This window comes from Helicoverpa zea, chromosome 30, assembly GCF_022581195.2.
Source record: "Helicoverpa zea isolate HzStark_Cry1AcR chromosome 30, ilHelZeax1.1, whole genome shotgun sequence".
Classification (NCBI taxonomy): Eukaryota; Metazoa; Arthropoda; class Insecta; order Lepidoptera; family Noctuidae; genus Helicoverpa; species Helicoverpa zea.
The window spans coordinates 6,253,322-6,269,371 of NC_061481.1; the positions used below are offsets into that span (position 1 = coordinate 6,253,322).

Below are 16,050 nucleotides of genomic sequence, written 5' to 3' on the forward strand. Positions count from 1 at the left end.
CACTTTATGTTCGCATTCGCTCTATTATCAATATGGCGCCGGCGCTATATGGCACTTACCATAAGATAATACGAGAGGCACCGATATTTGGCATCAGCCAATAGCAGAGCCGGAATAAAAATAATCGCGCACAGAGCTCTACGCACGACCGCTCGCCACAACTGTCGGCAGCGAAGTCCCGGAGCTGTGTTAGGTAGGTCCTTAACTATTTTCTCCAGATCCTGATACGACAGAGGAGGCGCATCTCTCCCACAAGTTATGCAGGCGGCAGCCAGCCGCACCCGCCTGTGGTACGCCGTGTCCCGCGATGGATCATCGTCGGGTCACAAAGCGCCCACCAGGCCAAGCATGGCGCCGCCGAGATCCGTGGCATATCCCTACGCAAGTCGGATACCATTTACTATATTTGGAGGGGATCAAAATCTACCACTGGCCGCGCGATACGCCAAGCCCCATGGGTCTTGGTTTCCGCCGAGGTCTTCCAGCACTCTCCCGAGGTGTTCGAGGTGGGTGTCAATGTTGGCCGAGTACTGGAAGTAGGCGCTGGCTAGGTGGACTGACGCATCCCCCCAGACTAGGTGGCATACAATGCAGTGCGGGTTGGTCAGGTGCTGCAGCACCGCACATGCCACCTCCGTGTGGGCTAAATATATGCCCGCCTTTGGGCAGGGCCCCTCCGGCAGCAGCAGCTGTTGAAGCGCGGCAGGGGAGCCGCACACCGCGACGTATGGCTCCTGGACCAGAATGACGTCCAGGGCTTCTTCTTCGGCTAGTCGCGGCAATTCGGCAGTAGCCACTGCAGACCCCTGTAGGTTTAGCTGCCCCACGCGAAGTCTCTGTACCGGTCGCCTGTTAGCCATGGTTGGAGTAATTTGTTGCGGCGATCAGTCTTTGTTCGGCGTGTATCCGGGCAGGACAGTCCCGCGATGCAGTGAGGTGATGCGGGCCCTTCCTCCCGAACCGTTTGCATGTAGCACAGGTCGCGGCGGCCTGGCACTCGGAGTTTCTGAACGATCGGCACCGGAGCGGTTTTCTTGCCCATTAAAGCGTTCGCGAAGGAGAGGGGGGTAGGTGCAGCAGTAGGCTCAGCGACGGGAAGGCGCTGCGCGGCACGCTCAGCTGCGGCAAGGCGCAGCGTGAGATGTGTGACGACCGCTGCCAGTCGCTCTGTGTGGGCCCCGATAGAGGCGATTTCGTTTTTATTAAGTTTACTGGCCTTGCTGCGGACGGCCTCCATGATTCCATGGGTGCTGGCCGTGGCAAGCCCTGCGAGGCGCTCAATGGTAGCGTTTGCCAGATTGGATGCCGATTCCGGGTCCGTTGAGGCGACTCCTTCGCTGTCCTTGCACGCCGAAGAGGTTAGGGTTTCTTTGGTGCTGGGGCCGATTGGCCGAGAGAGGAGGCCTCCAATGGGGGGCACGCCGTCACGCGCCACCCGACGCTCATTGCCTCTGCGTCGCACGGGCGCCTGGACGTCCTCCGGCGAAGTTAACATTGCGCTCCGCTTGTACCCTGGCTGGGGAAGGAGCTCGTCCGATGGTGATGATGGGGGCCGATCCAAGATGAGCTCACTTAATGGCGTTCCGAAACCCTGCGGCGTAGTACGCGCCAGTGATGTGCGGGGGATGAAGCCGCTCGCCATCCGAAGCTCCGACAGTACCTGGAGCTCCTCCGCCTTCCTCTTCATCTCGGCCTCAATAAGATCCTGTTGTAGCCGAGCTGGATCCGTCTCGGCCATGACTGTGCTGGCAGCGGGCAGGCGGACACGCCGCGCCCTTCCTGATTAATAGCGTCGTCAGTCCCCACCGAATGTCTTTACTCCTATGCACACCCACCCCCTAAGTATACCCTCCTTTTTTTTTAATTAATGTATCTTTCTGATCCCCTATGTTCCAAAACCGAAAGCTAAACAGTTCGTTCATGTATTAATTAATACAGTACAATCGCACTGTCACAATCCTAACTACAAAGTGTCACTGTCACGAAAGCGTCACTGTCGCACTACACTACACTACAGATGGCGCTGTTGCAATGCTGCAAGTGGCGCCACTATCGCGTCCGGGCTAGGAGCTCCACCTCCGCTATACCTGCGGCGGGGCTGCGTCAGCATTGACCGTCATAGGGTGGGCGCGCCGCTTGTGCACACCCAACCCTATTTGCGTGCCAAGGGTCCTGTTACACATACTACACGTGTGACCGCCTTTACCCCGTCTTGAGCAAGATGGAGATTGAGCGTTCGGGCTTAAAGATTTAAGGGTCGCTACCTCCGGCTCCTGTCAGAGGCTCGTCCATACGTTTATACTCTGTTAGGGGTTATAACCATTATAGTTAGGGGGCAGGCCGCTAACCTCCCCCCCCCCCCCCCCAGCTCCGCTGACGTAGCGTCGGCGGAACAGCCTTCCTTAGAGTATCCGCGGCGGCGGCGGAGGCAGTCTGGATAACGACTCCAGCATTGCCTACCTTACGAACCCCCGCGATTTGGAGGCCCAGCCGCCCAGGGTGCACCGCGTCCGGCAATGTGCGCCGAGTGTCGTCAGCCGTCTTGATAACGCCACGTTGATCCTCCGCCGGGTAGATGGCAACCGCTGGCCCAGGAGGGGGGACGATCGGCACCGGAGTGGTTTCCTTACCCAACCTGAGGGCGTTCGCGAAGGAGTGGGGGGTAGGTGCAGCAGGCTCGGCGACGGGAAGGCGCTGCGCGGCACGCTCAGCTGCGGCAAGGCGCAGCGTGAGGTGTGTTATGACCGCTGCCAGTCGCTCTGTGTACGAGCCAATAGCGGTGATCTCATCCTTGTTGAGCTTGCTGCTCCTGCTGCGCACCGCTTCCACGATGCTCTGCGTGCTGGCCGTTGCCATACCGGCCAGTTGCTCCAGGGGGCGTCCGCGAGCTGGTCGACCTGGGCTTTGGGGCTGGCGTGGGGTAGCAGCTGGGGTGGCCCCAATTGGTGGAATTTCTTTGCACCTTTTACCTTGGATTCTGCGGCGCACCGCCTCCTGGACGTCTTCCGGTGAAGTTAGCATCGCACTCCGCTTGTCTCCTGGCTGGGGAAAGAGCTCGTCCGATGGCGACGAAAGGGGCCGATGCAGTATGAGCTCACTCATTGGCGTCGCGAAGCTCTGTGGAGGAGTACGCGCCAGTGATGTGCGGCGGGCAAAGTCGCTCGCCATCCGAAGCTCCGACAGTGCTTGGAGCTCCTCCGCCTTCCTCTCCATCTCGGCCTCGATAAGTTTCTGCTACAGCTGAGCCGGGTTGCTCGCAGGGCCTCCAGTACAATGTCGAGGTGGTGCAGATGCTGGTCGATGGGCTCGCCGAACTGGAAGTAGGCGCTCACCACGTGCATGTTGCATTCCTCCAGGTGGACAACCATGCAGTGAGTATTGCTAAGGTGGTCCAGTACCACACAAGTGGCGCCGCTGCGCGTTATGACGATGCCCGCCTTGGCATCTGGGCCCTTCTGTATGATGTGCTCTGCTAGCGCTTATTGCTCCTGGACTAGCAGGATATCCAGCCCGTGCTCGCTGAGCAATGCCGGGGTTTCCATGGTGGCCAGTGCGGACCCCGCCAGGTTAATCTGGCCAAAGCGGACAAATTTCTTATATGCCATAATTGGTCATGGCCACGCTCCTTTTCTCCGCGTAGACTCGGGCCGGGCAGTCGCGGCTGCTGTGCGGTGTGAGGCCGCCTCCTTTCTGCCGAACCTCTGGCAGGTGGCGCAGCAAGCCGTAGTTGACTGGCAGGCGTCGCTCTTATGGCCCGTGATGCCGCAGCGTGAGCACGTCACTTCCGCAGCTTGGCAGTTCTTTTCGGGATGCCCAAACTGCTGGCATCTGTTGCAGCAGGTGACGTCTACGTAGTCAGTGACCTCTACCGCCTGCCAGCCAATGTAGGCTGTGCCTCGCTGCAGCAGCTCCTCCCGCAGCTCCGTCGAAGATGAGAACACGGCCGCGATGGCCGCACCCTGCGACCTGGTCTTCTTAAAGAGCCCCTTCGCCTCTCTGAGCACTCTGTCCAGGGGCCATTTCTCCTGATCCTTCATATTCTGCTCGTGCAGGGCAGTTAGTATTTCCTCGTATGTTGGGTTGCCCTCCAGCCTGTTGAGGCAGATGAGGGGCTGTTTTCGCTTCGGCTCCGCGACGCGCAGCGTGGGTGGCTTTCTCGAGTCGGCTGACAACCGCCTGACTGGTGGTCTGCACCAGCACAGCAGCGTTGCCCATCTTACGGACCTTGGCCACCTGGATCCAGAGTTTTGTGGGATCGACCGCCTTCTTGAGTGCCGCCTTGGTTTCTTCGGTCGTCTGCAGCTCGGCACACTCCTCCGCCGGATACACCGCTAGCATTAGGCCAGGGTTGGGCACAATGTGGATGGCTTCCTGGCGGCGCGGCAGCTTCAAGGCCGAGGCATAGGTCGGCGTCGCGTTCAATGTTGCACACGTCCTAGGCCCGTTTTCAAGTTCAGCGCTCCTCCTCTCCGCTGCAGCTAGTCGGAGCGCCAGGAGCGTCACCACCGCAGACAGGCGCTCGGTGTGCGAGCCAATAGCGGCAATTTCGTCTTTGTTGAGCTTGCTGCTCTTGCTGCGCACTGCTTCCATAATCCTCTGTGTGCTGGCCGTTGCCATCCCGGCCAGTTGCTCCAGGGGGGCGTCCGCGAGCTGGTCGCCCTGGCGCTGGCGTGGGGTAGCAGCTGGGCTGGCCGTCTGCCCGAGCAGAAGGCCCCCAATCGGTGGGACTTCCTTACACCTTTTTCTTTGTATTCTGCGGCGCACCGCCTCCTGCACCTTAAATAGTGACCTTAGATGCAGGTGCAACTGTACTTACAGTGTAACTCCTGGTAACTGTGTTGCTACTTTTTGTTTTTTATTTTAGCGTACTTTACCAGGAAGTACTTTGTAAATGATTTCTGTTTTCTTTTCTGTCACCTCTCCCATTTCTGGGGCATGCTACACCACATTGCAGTACGTGTCCAGGCTGCACCATTCTACGAAGGTTGAGGAGGTCGTAGAGTATCTGCGCGTCAAAACAAACTGGACCTTGAGGGTCGAGAGATTGGTGCCGCGTCACAACACGAATTTTAACTCGTTCGTGGCGCGTATTCCGACACAAGGTCTCGAGAAGGTCCTCAAGGAAGATTTTTGGCCGAAGGGTGTTGTTTATCGCCGGTTTCGTGGCCGGCTACGTGACACCAGTCAGCGTAACACGACGCCGACACATCGTGTGCATTAGTTTTAAGAATATTAATTTGTTATGTATTTATAGTATGTTTAAGTTTTTATAGATATAGTATTGTATTTATATATTGATATGGTGTTTTTTTTTTATGTATTAGTTTATAAGTATTGTAATGTACGATATATGTGTATTTGTATTTTTATGGGCCCTATAGTTGCCTGAAATAAAGGAATAAATAAAAAAAATAAATAAATTGCAGTACTGCGCGCCCGAGCTGCCCTGTTTTCTTGTTTCAGATCTGGTCTTCCAGCTCTTTTCTTTTTCTGTGTCACTTGTAAGCGAACGTTAACAAGTGGCACAAAAGTGCTCGCTACGAATTCTCTTTAATAGATCGGTCCAGCTTCGCCCCTGTTCTAGTCTGCCAACATTTCCGTTGTTTTTTCGACTTACAGACGGCTCCTGAAGCTCCCGCGTCCCGTTAGGATCGGTGACGTCACATATTCTGTAGTTCCGGCCAAATTTGCATGCGGCACGAAGGAGCCTACTTCATCTATTACAACGCCCAGCAGCTTAGCCTAAGCAACGTGTGCGATTGAGGCGCTGTCCATGCGTATTGTGGGGGGACGTTTAAATTCCCCTTCTACGTAAGTGTCTGCGAATTTGCAGCTGAAAAAGATAGACGGTTTCGAGTCCCCCAGGCGGACACCATCTCGAGCGACGTGTGCGCATTGTGCTCGATCGCCGCCCCAGGCAGTGCCTCGATCATAAGGCCGCTGCCTCGAATTTTGCGGGCAGCGGGGCGGCAGCGGCTGCGGCGCGGGAGCGGCAGGATCTTACGCGTATAATCAAATGGACCGGCCCTCGAATACAGCGGCGCGGGGAGCGGGCAACGAGCGGTGAGCTCCAGTCAAATGGTGACCGCCCGCGCCGCCGCCGCTGCCGCCCCGCTGCCCGCAAAATTCGAGGCAGCGGCCTAAGTCTTCGTCCGCATAAGCGACTACCGTAACGCCCACCGGCAGCGGCAGCCTAAGGATATCATCTAGCAGGAGATTTCAAAGTGTTCGCCCCTGAGGGCAGCCCTTAGTGGACCGCTTCCACACCGCCTGGTCTCCCATGAATAGTCCGACGCGCCTATCTGTGAAATAGCTCACCAAGATCCTGTAAATGTTTGGTGGACATCCGCCCTGTTTTGCCTTCGTTAGGACCATGGGCCACCATGCGTTGTCAAATGCCCCCGAGATATCTAACAGTATAACCTAAACGTATTTCTCCGAGGAGTTTGCCACCCGTTCCTGAATCGCGTTCAACGCTGTGACCGTTGACTTTCCCCTCGAAAAACCGTGTTGTGACTGAAATACCGCGGTAAAGGCAGGAAGCGCACGCAATTATTACGTGTTCCAGTATCTTATCCAAAATCGGGAGGAGGGTCTAATTGTAAGGGAAATTTGTTGATCCATTCAAGCGCGTCACTAATTACATGACGAGGCATTTGGCTACCTACTTATGCTTAGGTTGCGATACCTGGGGGTCACTCAGGAGGTTCTCGTAGAGTTCCTCGAGTCAAGCAGCTCACACGGTGGGCACATGAGATAGCCGTAGATTAACTCAGGCGGGGAGGTCCTGCACCCTGCCCACTTAAGAGATTTAACAGTTGATTTCGATTAATAGAATGAAACGTATGATCTATCCTCTAGCGTAGCTCGGACAGCACCTGCAGTTCCCCCGCCTTGCACTACATCTCAGCTTCTGGTCCCGCTGTGCCCGTGCAATTTGCTTTCGGCAATGGTTCATAGGGCAGGCGGAAACGCCACGCGCGCTTTTATTGGTTTTGTTTTTTTTCTTATGCTATTTAAAAATGTCTCTTAATCCCTTTTCTTCTGCGAACCCTTAAATCATATGTTTGGGAATAATCTTTAACTGAGAACTATCGTTGAGAGTTTCTATTGATCAATTTTTTTTTATACTGCAAAATGAGAAGACTTACGTTTTCTAATTTTAGTGGACCTTTTGAGTAGTATCAATAATACCTTTTTGGAAGATATCAGTCGAGCCTCTGCAATTCAAGGTAATTTTTTTAAATATGTACCCGCTCTTGTGGCAAACCAGTGTTAATGTACTTTTCTGCTTCTTTAGCACGTGACAGCGGTAAATCGTTCAGAACATAAAATTGCCTCTTGAGCAGAAATACTAGTTAGGAATATGTTGGATCTTATTCGTAATGAGTCTTAAACACTTTTATTTCCTTTTTCGGCTTTATCCAAAGCTTCGCGTAAAAGACGTGACATCCCTCGGTTAACCTTGTTTATGTAATCAGCAATCTATACTGCGTTTGCTTTGTGTAAAGCTACGATTTTTTACTAAAAGGTTTAATAAATACATCCTGAGGTCTACGTTGAAGGACATCCGCAGATCGATTTAAGGTGAAATTCCAGTAGCAAATATGTAATTTTCAATTCTAAATCTTAACTGGTGGAAAAAATAATAAAGAAACTATAGCGCGATTCGGCCAAATATATGATCGACACCATCTTTAAACTACGAATTTTTAGACAAACAATTATTACGTAAATTAAACCCAAAAGTACATTATTCGTAGCCAATATTCTTAATTCAACAATTTAATCGAAATATTAATAGCAATAGTTCTCCTTTGCTTAAAAAAATATCTTCTAAAAAATGACTATAATTTATGTATTATTTTGGATTTGCAACATGGAAACACTGCTAGACGACTTTTGGTCATTCTCCTTTCTGCTTTCTAACGCTAACGGTCCCTGAGATTATCCACGAGCGGCGACACTATGACTATATATACGTAACGTCGCCTTCTCGAGTTGCAATCTCGTCCATGTATCATGCGCGTCACTCCGGATAGGTCCACGTTCACTCACGATTTCCTTACGACGCAGCAAAGAGCTAAAGTAAAATAAAATTGTTAGAAAGGCCGTGGGAAGGTGAGGGGGCGTACTTCTACTTTTCACGTTACAGACATTCCTGATTATGTGTTCCTAGTGAGTATAGTATAAAATATTCAAATGCCTCATCACCACAGACACATAGGAGAAGAGAAATTACGTTGTCGAATATTTACAAGTTTTGCTATCTCTGTCTTCTAAACATAGGCAGCCAACAGTGGCTGAACATAAAATAGGCTGATGATGACAAACAGATCTAAATATTAACTTTTTGCTACAATAATTGTCTCACTGACGAATTGCCTGTCTAACATTATTGTATTCGTAACGTAACTCTTGTTGTAGAATCCATAATGATTACAATGGTAGTCACTAATGACTGAGTGGAGTAGCTGCCTGTAACGCCCATATGTTGTTGTTGAACACTATTACTTTTGTAATATATTTGTAAAGTTGTAATTGCTAGTGTTTGTAGTGTTATAATATTGAATTGTTGTAAATATGTATATTATTTTATTTGTACATTTTGATTGATTCTGTATTTTCTGATTTGCCATCCATATTTGTTCATATTGTCCTATCTACAAATATTGTTTTGTCTTAATTGTGTACAATAATAGTTATTTGTTGCACAAGAGTGTAAAGTTGCTTTTAGTATTAGAATCCTGAAGAAAACAAATCCTGAGCGATAGCGTGAGAATCAAAAGAGCACAAAGTGAAAAATCTTTACACTCGAGTGCAACACGTAACTTTTCATCCCACTTCATCGAGTAAATTATTAAATGCAAGAAAATGGCGCGCATGTAAATGTAAAATTAAAAGAGTAACCATTAAAAAACTCAGTTTAAACATGAAATAAGGCTAAAAATCTATCTAAAAACAACATTAATAATAATCACTTAATTACTAACTGCTGCGGAGGAATACTTAGACGCCTCGTCAATGTTCTTTTATGCAAATTCAATGTTCCTTGCCTAATATATGTTCATTGTTTTGTATATAGTATTTAATTTTTAGTAGAGTAGTTTAGGTTTAAGGTAAATATAGTGTAGATATTCTTATTTAAATAAAAATTATTCTTAATTACTTTATTTGTGTGTGTATTTTCTTCTTGAAATAAAAAAAATGTACCCAAGAAAATGATATATGGCGTTATATCTATTACGTTACTATACCTTCACCAAAATGCAAAGGTTAAAAAAAAACATTGCGAGCCCTTTAAGTGGTTTGGTTCAAGAAATCCAGATTTCTGGACAAATTGTACCCACCAAAAACATTAAATGTAAAAAATGCCAAGTCTCTCGATGCAGTCTTTCCATCGTAAAAAGTTTTGAGATCTCATAAAAGCCAAGTCCTATTCAAAATATTTTGTAGTTATAAATCAACATTTAGTAATTGTATCAATAGTTTTCTTTATATTATAATTATAGTGACTTGGCAATGAGCACAAATTAAAAGCTGCTTGCTGCCTGGAATTATGTGCAAATGTTACTGACGAGACCAGTGATCAGATTATTTGTTATGTGTGAATCATGATGGTCGCTACCGACTACATGCTCCAATACAATCTAGACACACGGCAGTGTGTCCGCCAAGTTCGAGCAAAAAAAAGCGACACACCGGCCGTGGGTTATATTACACGAACCATTTCGGGCCAAATTCGACCCCCCTATAACTCAAAATCTATTTTAATTACGCATATCAAATTTCTAGTATCTGTTGAGACTCCCTCACTTATCTAAAATACAAAATTTCATTAATATACCTATTGTAGGTCTTGAGATATTGACGTCAGAAAATCGCTATTTTTACTATACACTCACTGACTGACTCACTCATCAAAAACCTAGACCACTTCCAATGGTCGTATTGACTTGAAATTTGGCATGGAGGTAGGTCTGTATGTCAAGGTAAAGGGAAAAATCTGAAAATGGCCAAGTGTGAGTCAGTTTCAAAATAATTCAGATTATACCTCTAAGGAACTAAAACGAACTTTTGTCTATATTTATATAATATATGTTCGAATGGTCGAACCGATCTGAAATTCGTTACAAAGGTTTGTATTTAGTCAAAGTAAAGTAAAAATCTGAAAACGGCCAAGTGTGAGTCACTTTCGAAAATAACGAATGTGTAACTTTGATCCACGAACATAATATCTCGACACACGGCAGTGTGTCCGCCAAGTTCGAGCAAAAAAAAGCGACACACCGGCCGTGGGTTATATTACACGAACCATTTCGGGCCAAATTCGACCCCCCTATAACTCAAAATCTATTTTATTTACGCATATCAAATGTCTAGTATCTATTGAGACCGCCTCACTTATCTAAAATACAAAATTTCATTAAGATACCTATTGTAGGTCTTGAGATATTGACGTCAGAAAATCGCTATTTTTACTATACACTCACTGACTGACTGACTGACTGACTCACTCATCAAAAACCTAGACCACTTCCAATGGTCGTATTGACTTGAAAGGACTTGTCCGAAAATGGTTTTTTATTATTTAAAAATTCCAACCAGAGTAAGTTAAATATATTTGGATAGACATCTCAAAACCCAGTGCTTCTGCATCTATCATACATTTTTAAACACCTCCACTTTTGAGAAAAATCGTATTTTTATTTTAGTGAGAATTTACTTCTAAAACGAACAAACCTTTTTCTAATCATCAAGTTAATAAAGTGAACACACCCAAAAAAAAGTTCTCTTGTCAAAATTGGCACATGAAAAGTGTCATTACTGTCAGTGTCAATCAATATTTGATTTAATCAATGTAAACAAAAACAATAATACGCTTGCTATTGCTGGTTGCATTATTTTTCGACTTGACTGAATGTTCACGAGCAAATTACAATATTTTACTAAGACCTCGACCAACAAAATGTGCATGTTTCAGCATATTACACAAGAGCTTATAATCAGTCGGAGATAATGAGTAATACTATAACTTATTACTATACTTATAAGACGACCCACCGACCCATTGTTCAAATCATCATCCTCCAAGCCTTTTCCCAATCGTGTTGGGGTCGGCTTCCAGTCTAACCGGATTCAGCTGAGTACCAGTGCTTTACAAGAAGCGACTGTCTATCTGACCTCCACAACCCAGTTACCCGGGCAACCCGATACCCCTTGGTTAGACTGGTGTCAGACTTACTGGCTTCTGACTACCCGTAACGACTGCCAAGGATGTTCAATGACAGCCGGGACCTACAGTTTAACGTGCCATCCGAAACACGGCCAATGGTGTCCAAGATATACTTAGAAAGTACATACAAACTTAGAAAAGTTGCATTGGTACTTGCCTGACCTGGGATCGAACCCATTGTTCAAATACATAGGATAAGAAATTATCCTATTTCTTTTATTGACGGGGAATCGAGATCAGAAGCCGATGAAAAGTCTTTCAACATTATGCTATTTAAAAACGGATTAATATCAGAATATCAAGCTATAATTAGACGCTAATGTACAGGTTTTGTAATGAATAAAACTTAGGTTTTTAAATAGTATTTATTTATTGATTTTCTTCATTTTCAACGTCTTCTCTTATTAAAATACTGTCGAGAAACTGCGCAGGTGGAGATATATTATTTTGATGCCGAGCCCATCCAAGATACCAGACTATTGTCATCACATGAGCACAGCTTCCAACAGTTCTTTTTCCAATTATGCAACTACAATAATAATCAGAAATGCAGTTTTGCCAATTAGTCTCTGCCACTTTCAATAAAATATATGTGTAATACACTCGACTACTAATGTGGCGTGACTTTATTCGTCCTCTGATTAATACTGTCTCATGTGATGACGAAATGCCTGAAATATTTATCAATTGTACATCTTCACTTACTTCTACAGTAAAAGTACCATTTGGCCGAATATGTTCCCCATAATAAGAGTGTGCCTGTTTAATTTGATAAATACCCAAACTAAATAAAACTAAATCTGACATCTCCATGATGGGGAACACATTCAGCTGTGGCATTTGAGCATTTATATGGACGAAACTGGCTCGGCGTCTATTAAGCTGATGCCTAATCACATGGTTAGCTAAATAGTTTTCCATGTTCATTCTCTGATTAGCTCTTTCCAGTATATTTTGAGCATCAGGATGGTCAGTCAAAACAGGATGAAAATGGTTTAAAATAGCTCCTGCAATTTTGAAGTCATTCATTAGGTTTTGAGACCCTATATTAAAATATTTATTTCGAAATATTTTGAAATCCCGTTTAAACCGACCATTTACAACTTCTACAACCCACCTGCACAGTGTCACTAGCCGTGATTTGTTGGCTTTTTCAGTCGATAATTGAGTTTCCCCTTCGCTTAGGGTCTCAGGTTTACAAACAGTATATCCCAAAGATGTCAATAATGGGATAGAGTCTCTAAAACCACGGTCGAGAATAAAAACATCATTCTGTCTAAAATATTGCCTTAACTCCGAATTTTCATTTTCGAACAGCAGTCGCATAATTGTAGCGTCTGATGTTGTGGCTGCGTATGGGCCAAATATGTCTATAATGTGGCCATCAGTGGCCACCAGTAAAAAGGGTTTTACAAGATTTGCAAACTTGTGTAAGCTATATGTTTTTTTTTGGAACAGATAGTTAGATGATTTCTGTAAATATATGTATGTCCCATCGCAAATAATTATGGGGTTATTTTCTGCTGTTCCAAAAAGACCCTGTGGGATTAAAAGGTTTCTACTGGACAGGCTTGTTCGAGGAATATGATTTACACCTAAATGTCTAGGTACATAAAATTCGTTCAAGCAGTGACGTGCCTTTTTCATATAACTGCATGCCACCGATTTATTCATGCTCATTAATGATGCAATTCGTCTAATTGGCTCCCCAGTTCTTATTTTCATGAGGTACAATCCTAAAGCTGTTTTAGGTTTTTTACATATATTTGACAATTCACTTGTAATACAGCTCAGTAGTGCTAAAAAGTTCAATACAGTTAAGCCTGTCCAATAACGACAAATATGGTTGTTCATATTTTCAACATTTTCAAAATCAATAATGTTTACTGTTTTTTTTCTTAATAAATCTAGCATTTCTACTATATGACTTTGAGTAAACTGCGTTGTAAACTGATATTCAGTCAACAGTTCCCAATTATATACACTTGCATGTTCTTCACATACTCGGGCATTAGGTGAGACATACAATTTGTAGTCAATTAATATTTGTTTCTTAATGTAAATAGGAACTCTTAGACGTTCCGAGTTTGTACAATCGGGAACAAAACAATGGTTAGATGAATTTGGAGTTCGACTGTAACCTTCTAGTTCAACAAGTACATTGTCATTTTGAACTATGTCCATATCAATTTCCGAACTGAATGTACTTACAGGTGCAGCTACAGAGCTGGACCTACTTTCTGCATTGTCACTAGTTTCTTGGGACTCAATTGGTGGTTCAATGACTTGTAGAATATTGCTGTGGGCCCTTTGCCAACAGGCATTACATGCTCGACCATTTGGTGGAATCTGAAATAAAGCTTTCAATAAATGTGTGTTCTGGTAAACAGCAGTACAAATAAAGTGTAAATCTTCTTCTTATATATAAAAATGGATTGCTGTTCGTTAGTCTCACTAAAACTCGAGAATGGCTGGACCAATTTGGCTTATTTTGGTTTTAAAATGTTCGTAGAGGTCCAGGGAAGGTTTAAATGATTCGAAGTTTGTTGGGTCAGCTAGTATTTAATATATTTTACCTGTCGGGGGCTGATGATGCCAGCTACATAAGCCCGCTCAGGATGATCATCCGTTAAGGGACGAGAACGTCTGCCCGTTCTTCTTGAAATGGATATACCACACCAAACACAAACTGATTGATGACCTAGCTGTCGACCACCAATATTATTCTCATTTCTGTTGTTCAGTTCCGTGAGTATAAGGTTCATGCATTCTTGGCAAATGCGATCTCCATCAGTTACCTATGAACAAACCAATATGTTAGGTTAGACATACACACTATCATTCTTATGCATGTTCTTTGAGCAAACAAATGCTTTTTAATCTTTTTCAACATAAATCCCTAATAAAGTAGGTAAGTTAAAAATACATTACCTGCCGAGTAATCCATTCTTCAAGTATTGAGACTATTTCAGGACTCATGCTTAAAGCATCATAGTCATACTGCTGATTAGCATGTATACCTATGTTACAATTCACGCAGAGAGCCATTATACTGTAACAATAAATAAAAGCAGAACATAAAGTTAATGATTGAAAACTATAAGGCACTTATTAAAAGAAAAAGTGGAAATAAATCCCATATTGAATAAAGAACAGTACTTACATTCGGGGTAATCCGAAAGCCGAAGTCTTAATCACGTGCAATATCAAATAACCGGTACGAAAAAGCAAAGTCGTCAGAGTTATCCTTACTAATATTATAAATCGGAAAGTGAGTTTGTTTGTTTGTTTGTTTGTTTGTTCCGCTTTCACGCCGTAACTACTGAACCGATTGCTTTGAAATTTTGCAGACGTAAAGTTAGAAGTCCGGATTAAATAATAGGGTACTTTTTATCCCGAAAAAAATAGATATTCCCGAGGGAAAACAAAAATATTGTTTGCTTGATGGATGGATTGTAGATGGCGCTGTGTGTCGTTTAAAACAAGGTAATATATTGCAAACGAATATAAACATGTAAATTTAGAAGCTAAATGATACGATAATGAATCCCTGAAAATGAGGAATTCCCGAGGGATGATGTACAATTTGTTTAATCGTCTAAACTGTTTTTTTTTACATCTACTTATATATTGCAAACGAATATGAACATATAAATTTAGAAGCTAAATGATACGATAATGAATCCTCGAAAATGAGGAATTCCCGAGGGATGACGTACAATTTGTTTTATCGTCTTAACTGTTTTTTTTACATCTACTTATCCTGAAATAACTATAATTCAACGAATTACTAATTGGTATAAGTATTAGTTAAGTTATTTAGTTCTTGAGGTATGCGATAGATGGCGCTGGGTGTTTTTAAAACGTGGTAACGATGTGTTTTTAAATACGTAAGAAGTGGAATGATAGCTTTTTAAAACGTGGTGACGTTGTTTTTTTTAAGTTACGTAAGAAGTGCAATGATATCTCGCGCTTTAACCTGTAGCTCATCGTATCCAGCGTTACATCGCGCTTCTTAGATTTTTCCGTGGGAATGAGAAGTTTTCTTATAGTTGTGATTTATACCGCAATATAACCGAATTCCACGCGGGCGAAGCCGCGGGCGGAAAGCTAGTAAGTTCATAAATAATCATGTGCAAGTAGAAGAATCCGTAAAATCAGAAAAATCAGCAAAGCACAATAATAACAATAAAGTACGAGCGAACCAATGGCGCGATCGAACGATACTGTGACATTCCAAGTCAATAGGGGTGTTATCTGAAATCAATTAATTGAAGAATCGATTTTTCTAGGCAGAAAAATCGATTTATCAATCGATTTATTATACAAAATCAAATGTTGATTGTCTAGGACATTCTTTATGTTGTATTATGTATTTCTAATTAAAAATACATTTGGAAAATAAATGTCTTCTTGTCAGTGGCAATAAAATAATTGTTATTATCGAACTCTCGCATCACAAGAATTTCAATCCGAGATAACTTTGAAGCTTGTCCTAAGTTAGCACATCTCTAACGCCAGTGACGGATGAATGTCAAATACATTAAGACATTGACACTGAGTGGCGGAGCTTTTTTTAAGGGCTGCCAACAACAAATAAAATAGTAATAACATCAATTATTATTTTATCGTTTTTCTCTTAAATGGGGGGTTTTAAAAATATTATTTCAGTAGTTCCAAGTTCCGTATTTTTGTCATATTTACTTGAGCAGAGTTTGATGCTGGTTGGATTTTTCTCGGAATAAAAAACCAACGTCCATACAAAAAGCGGACAACTCCTTTGGCATGGAGGTAGGTCTTTATGTCGAGGTAAA

General features: G+C 44.3%; 1 protein-coding gene across 1 annotated transcript; it reads right to left on the reverse strand.

Moving 5' to 3' along the window:
• Positions 1 to 11,587: 11,587 nt before the first annotated feature.
• LOC124644683 lies at positions 11,588 to 14,475 on the reverse strand. The gene is made up of 4 exons (XM_047184188.1): positions 14,400 to 14,475; positions 14,168 to 14,288; positions 13,813 to 14,034; positions 11,588 to 13,585 (listed from the first exon to the last, which is right to left on the reverse strand). The coding sequence occupies exons 2-4, from the start codon at positions 14,282 to 14,284 to the stop codon at positions 11,606 to 11,608; spliced, it is 2,319 nt and encodes a 772-aa protein (XP_047040144.1). The 5' UTR covers positions 14,285 to 14,288; positions 14,400 to 14,475; the 3' UTR covers positions 11,588 to 11,605.
• Between the last annotated feature and the right edge of the window lie 1,575 nt (positions 14,476 to 16,050).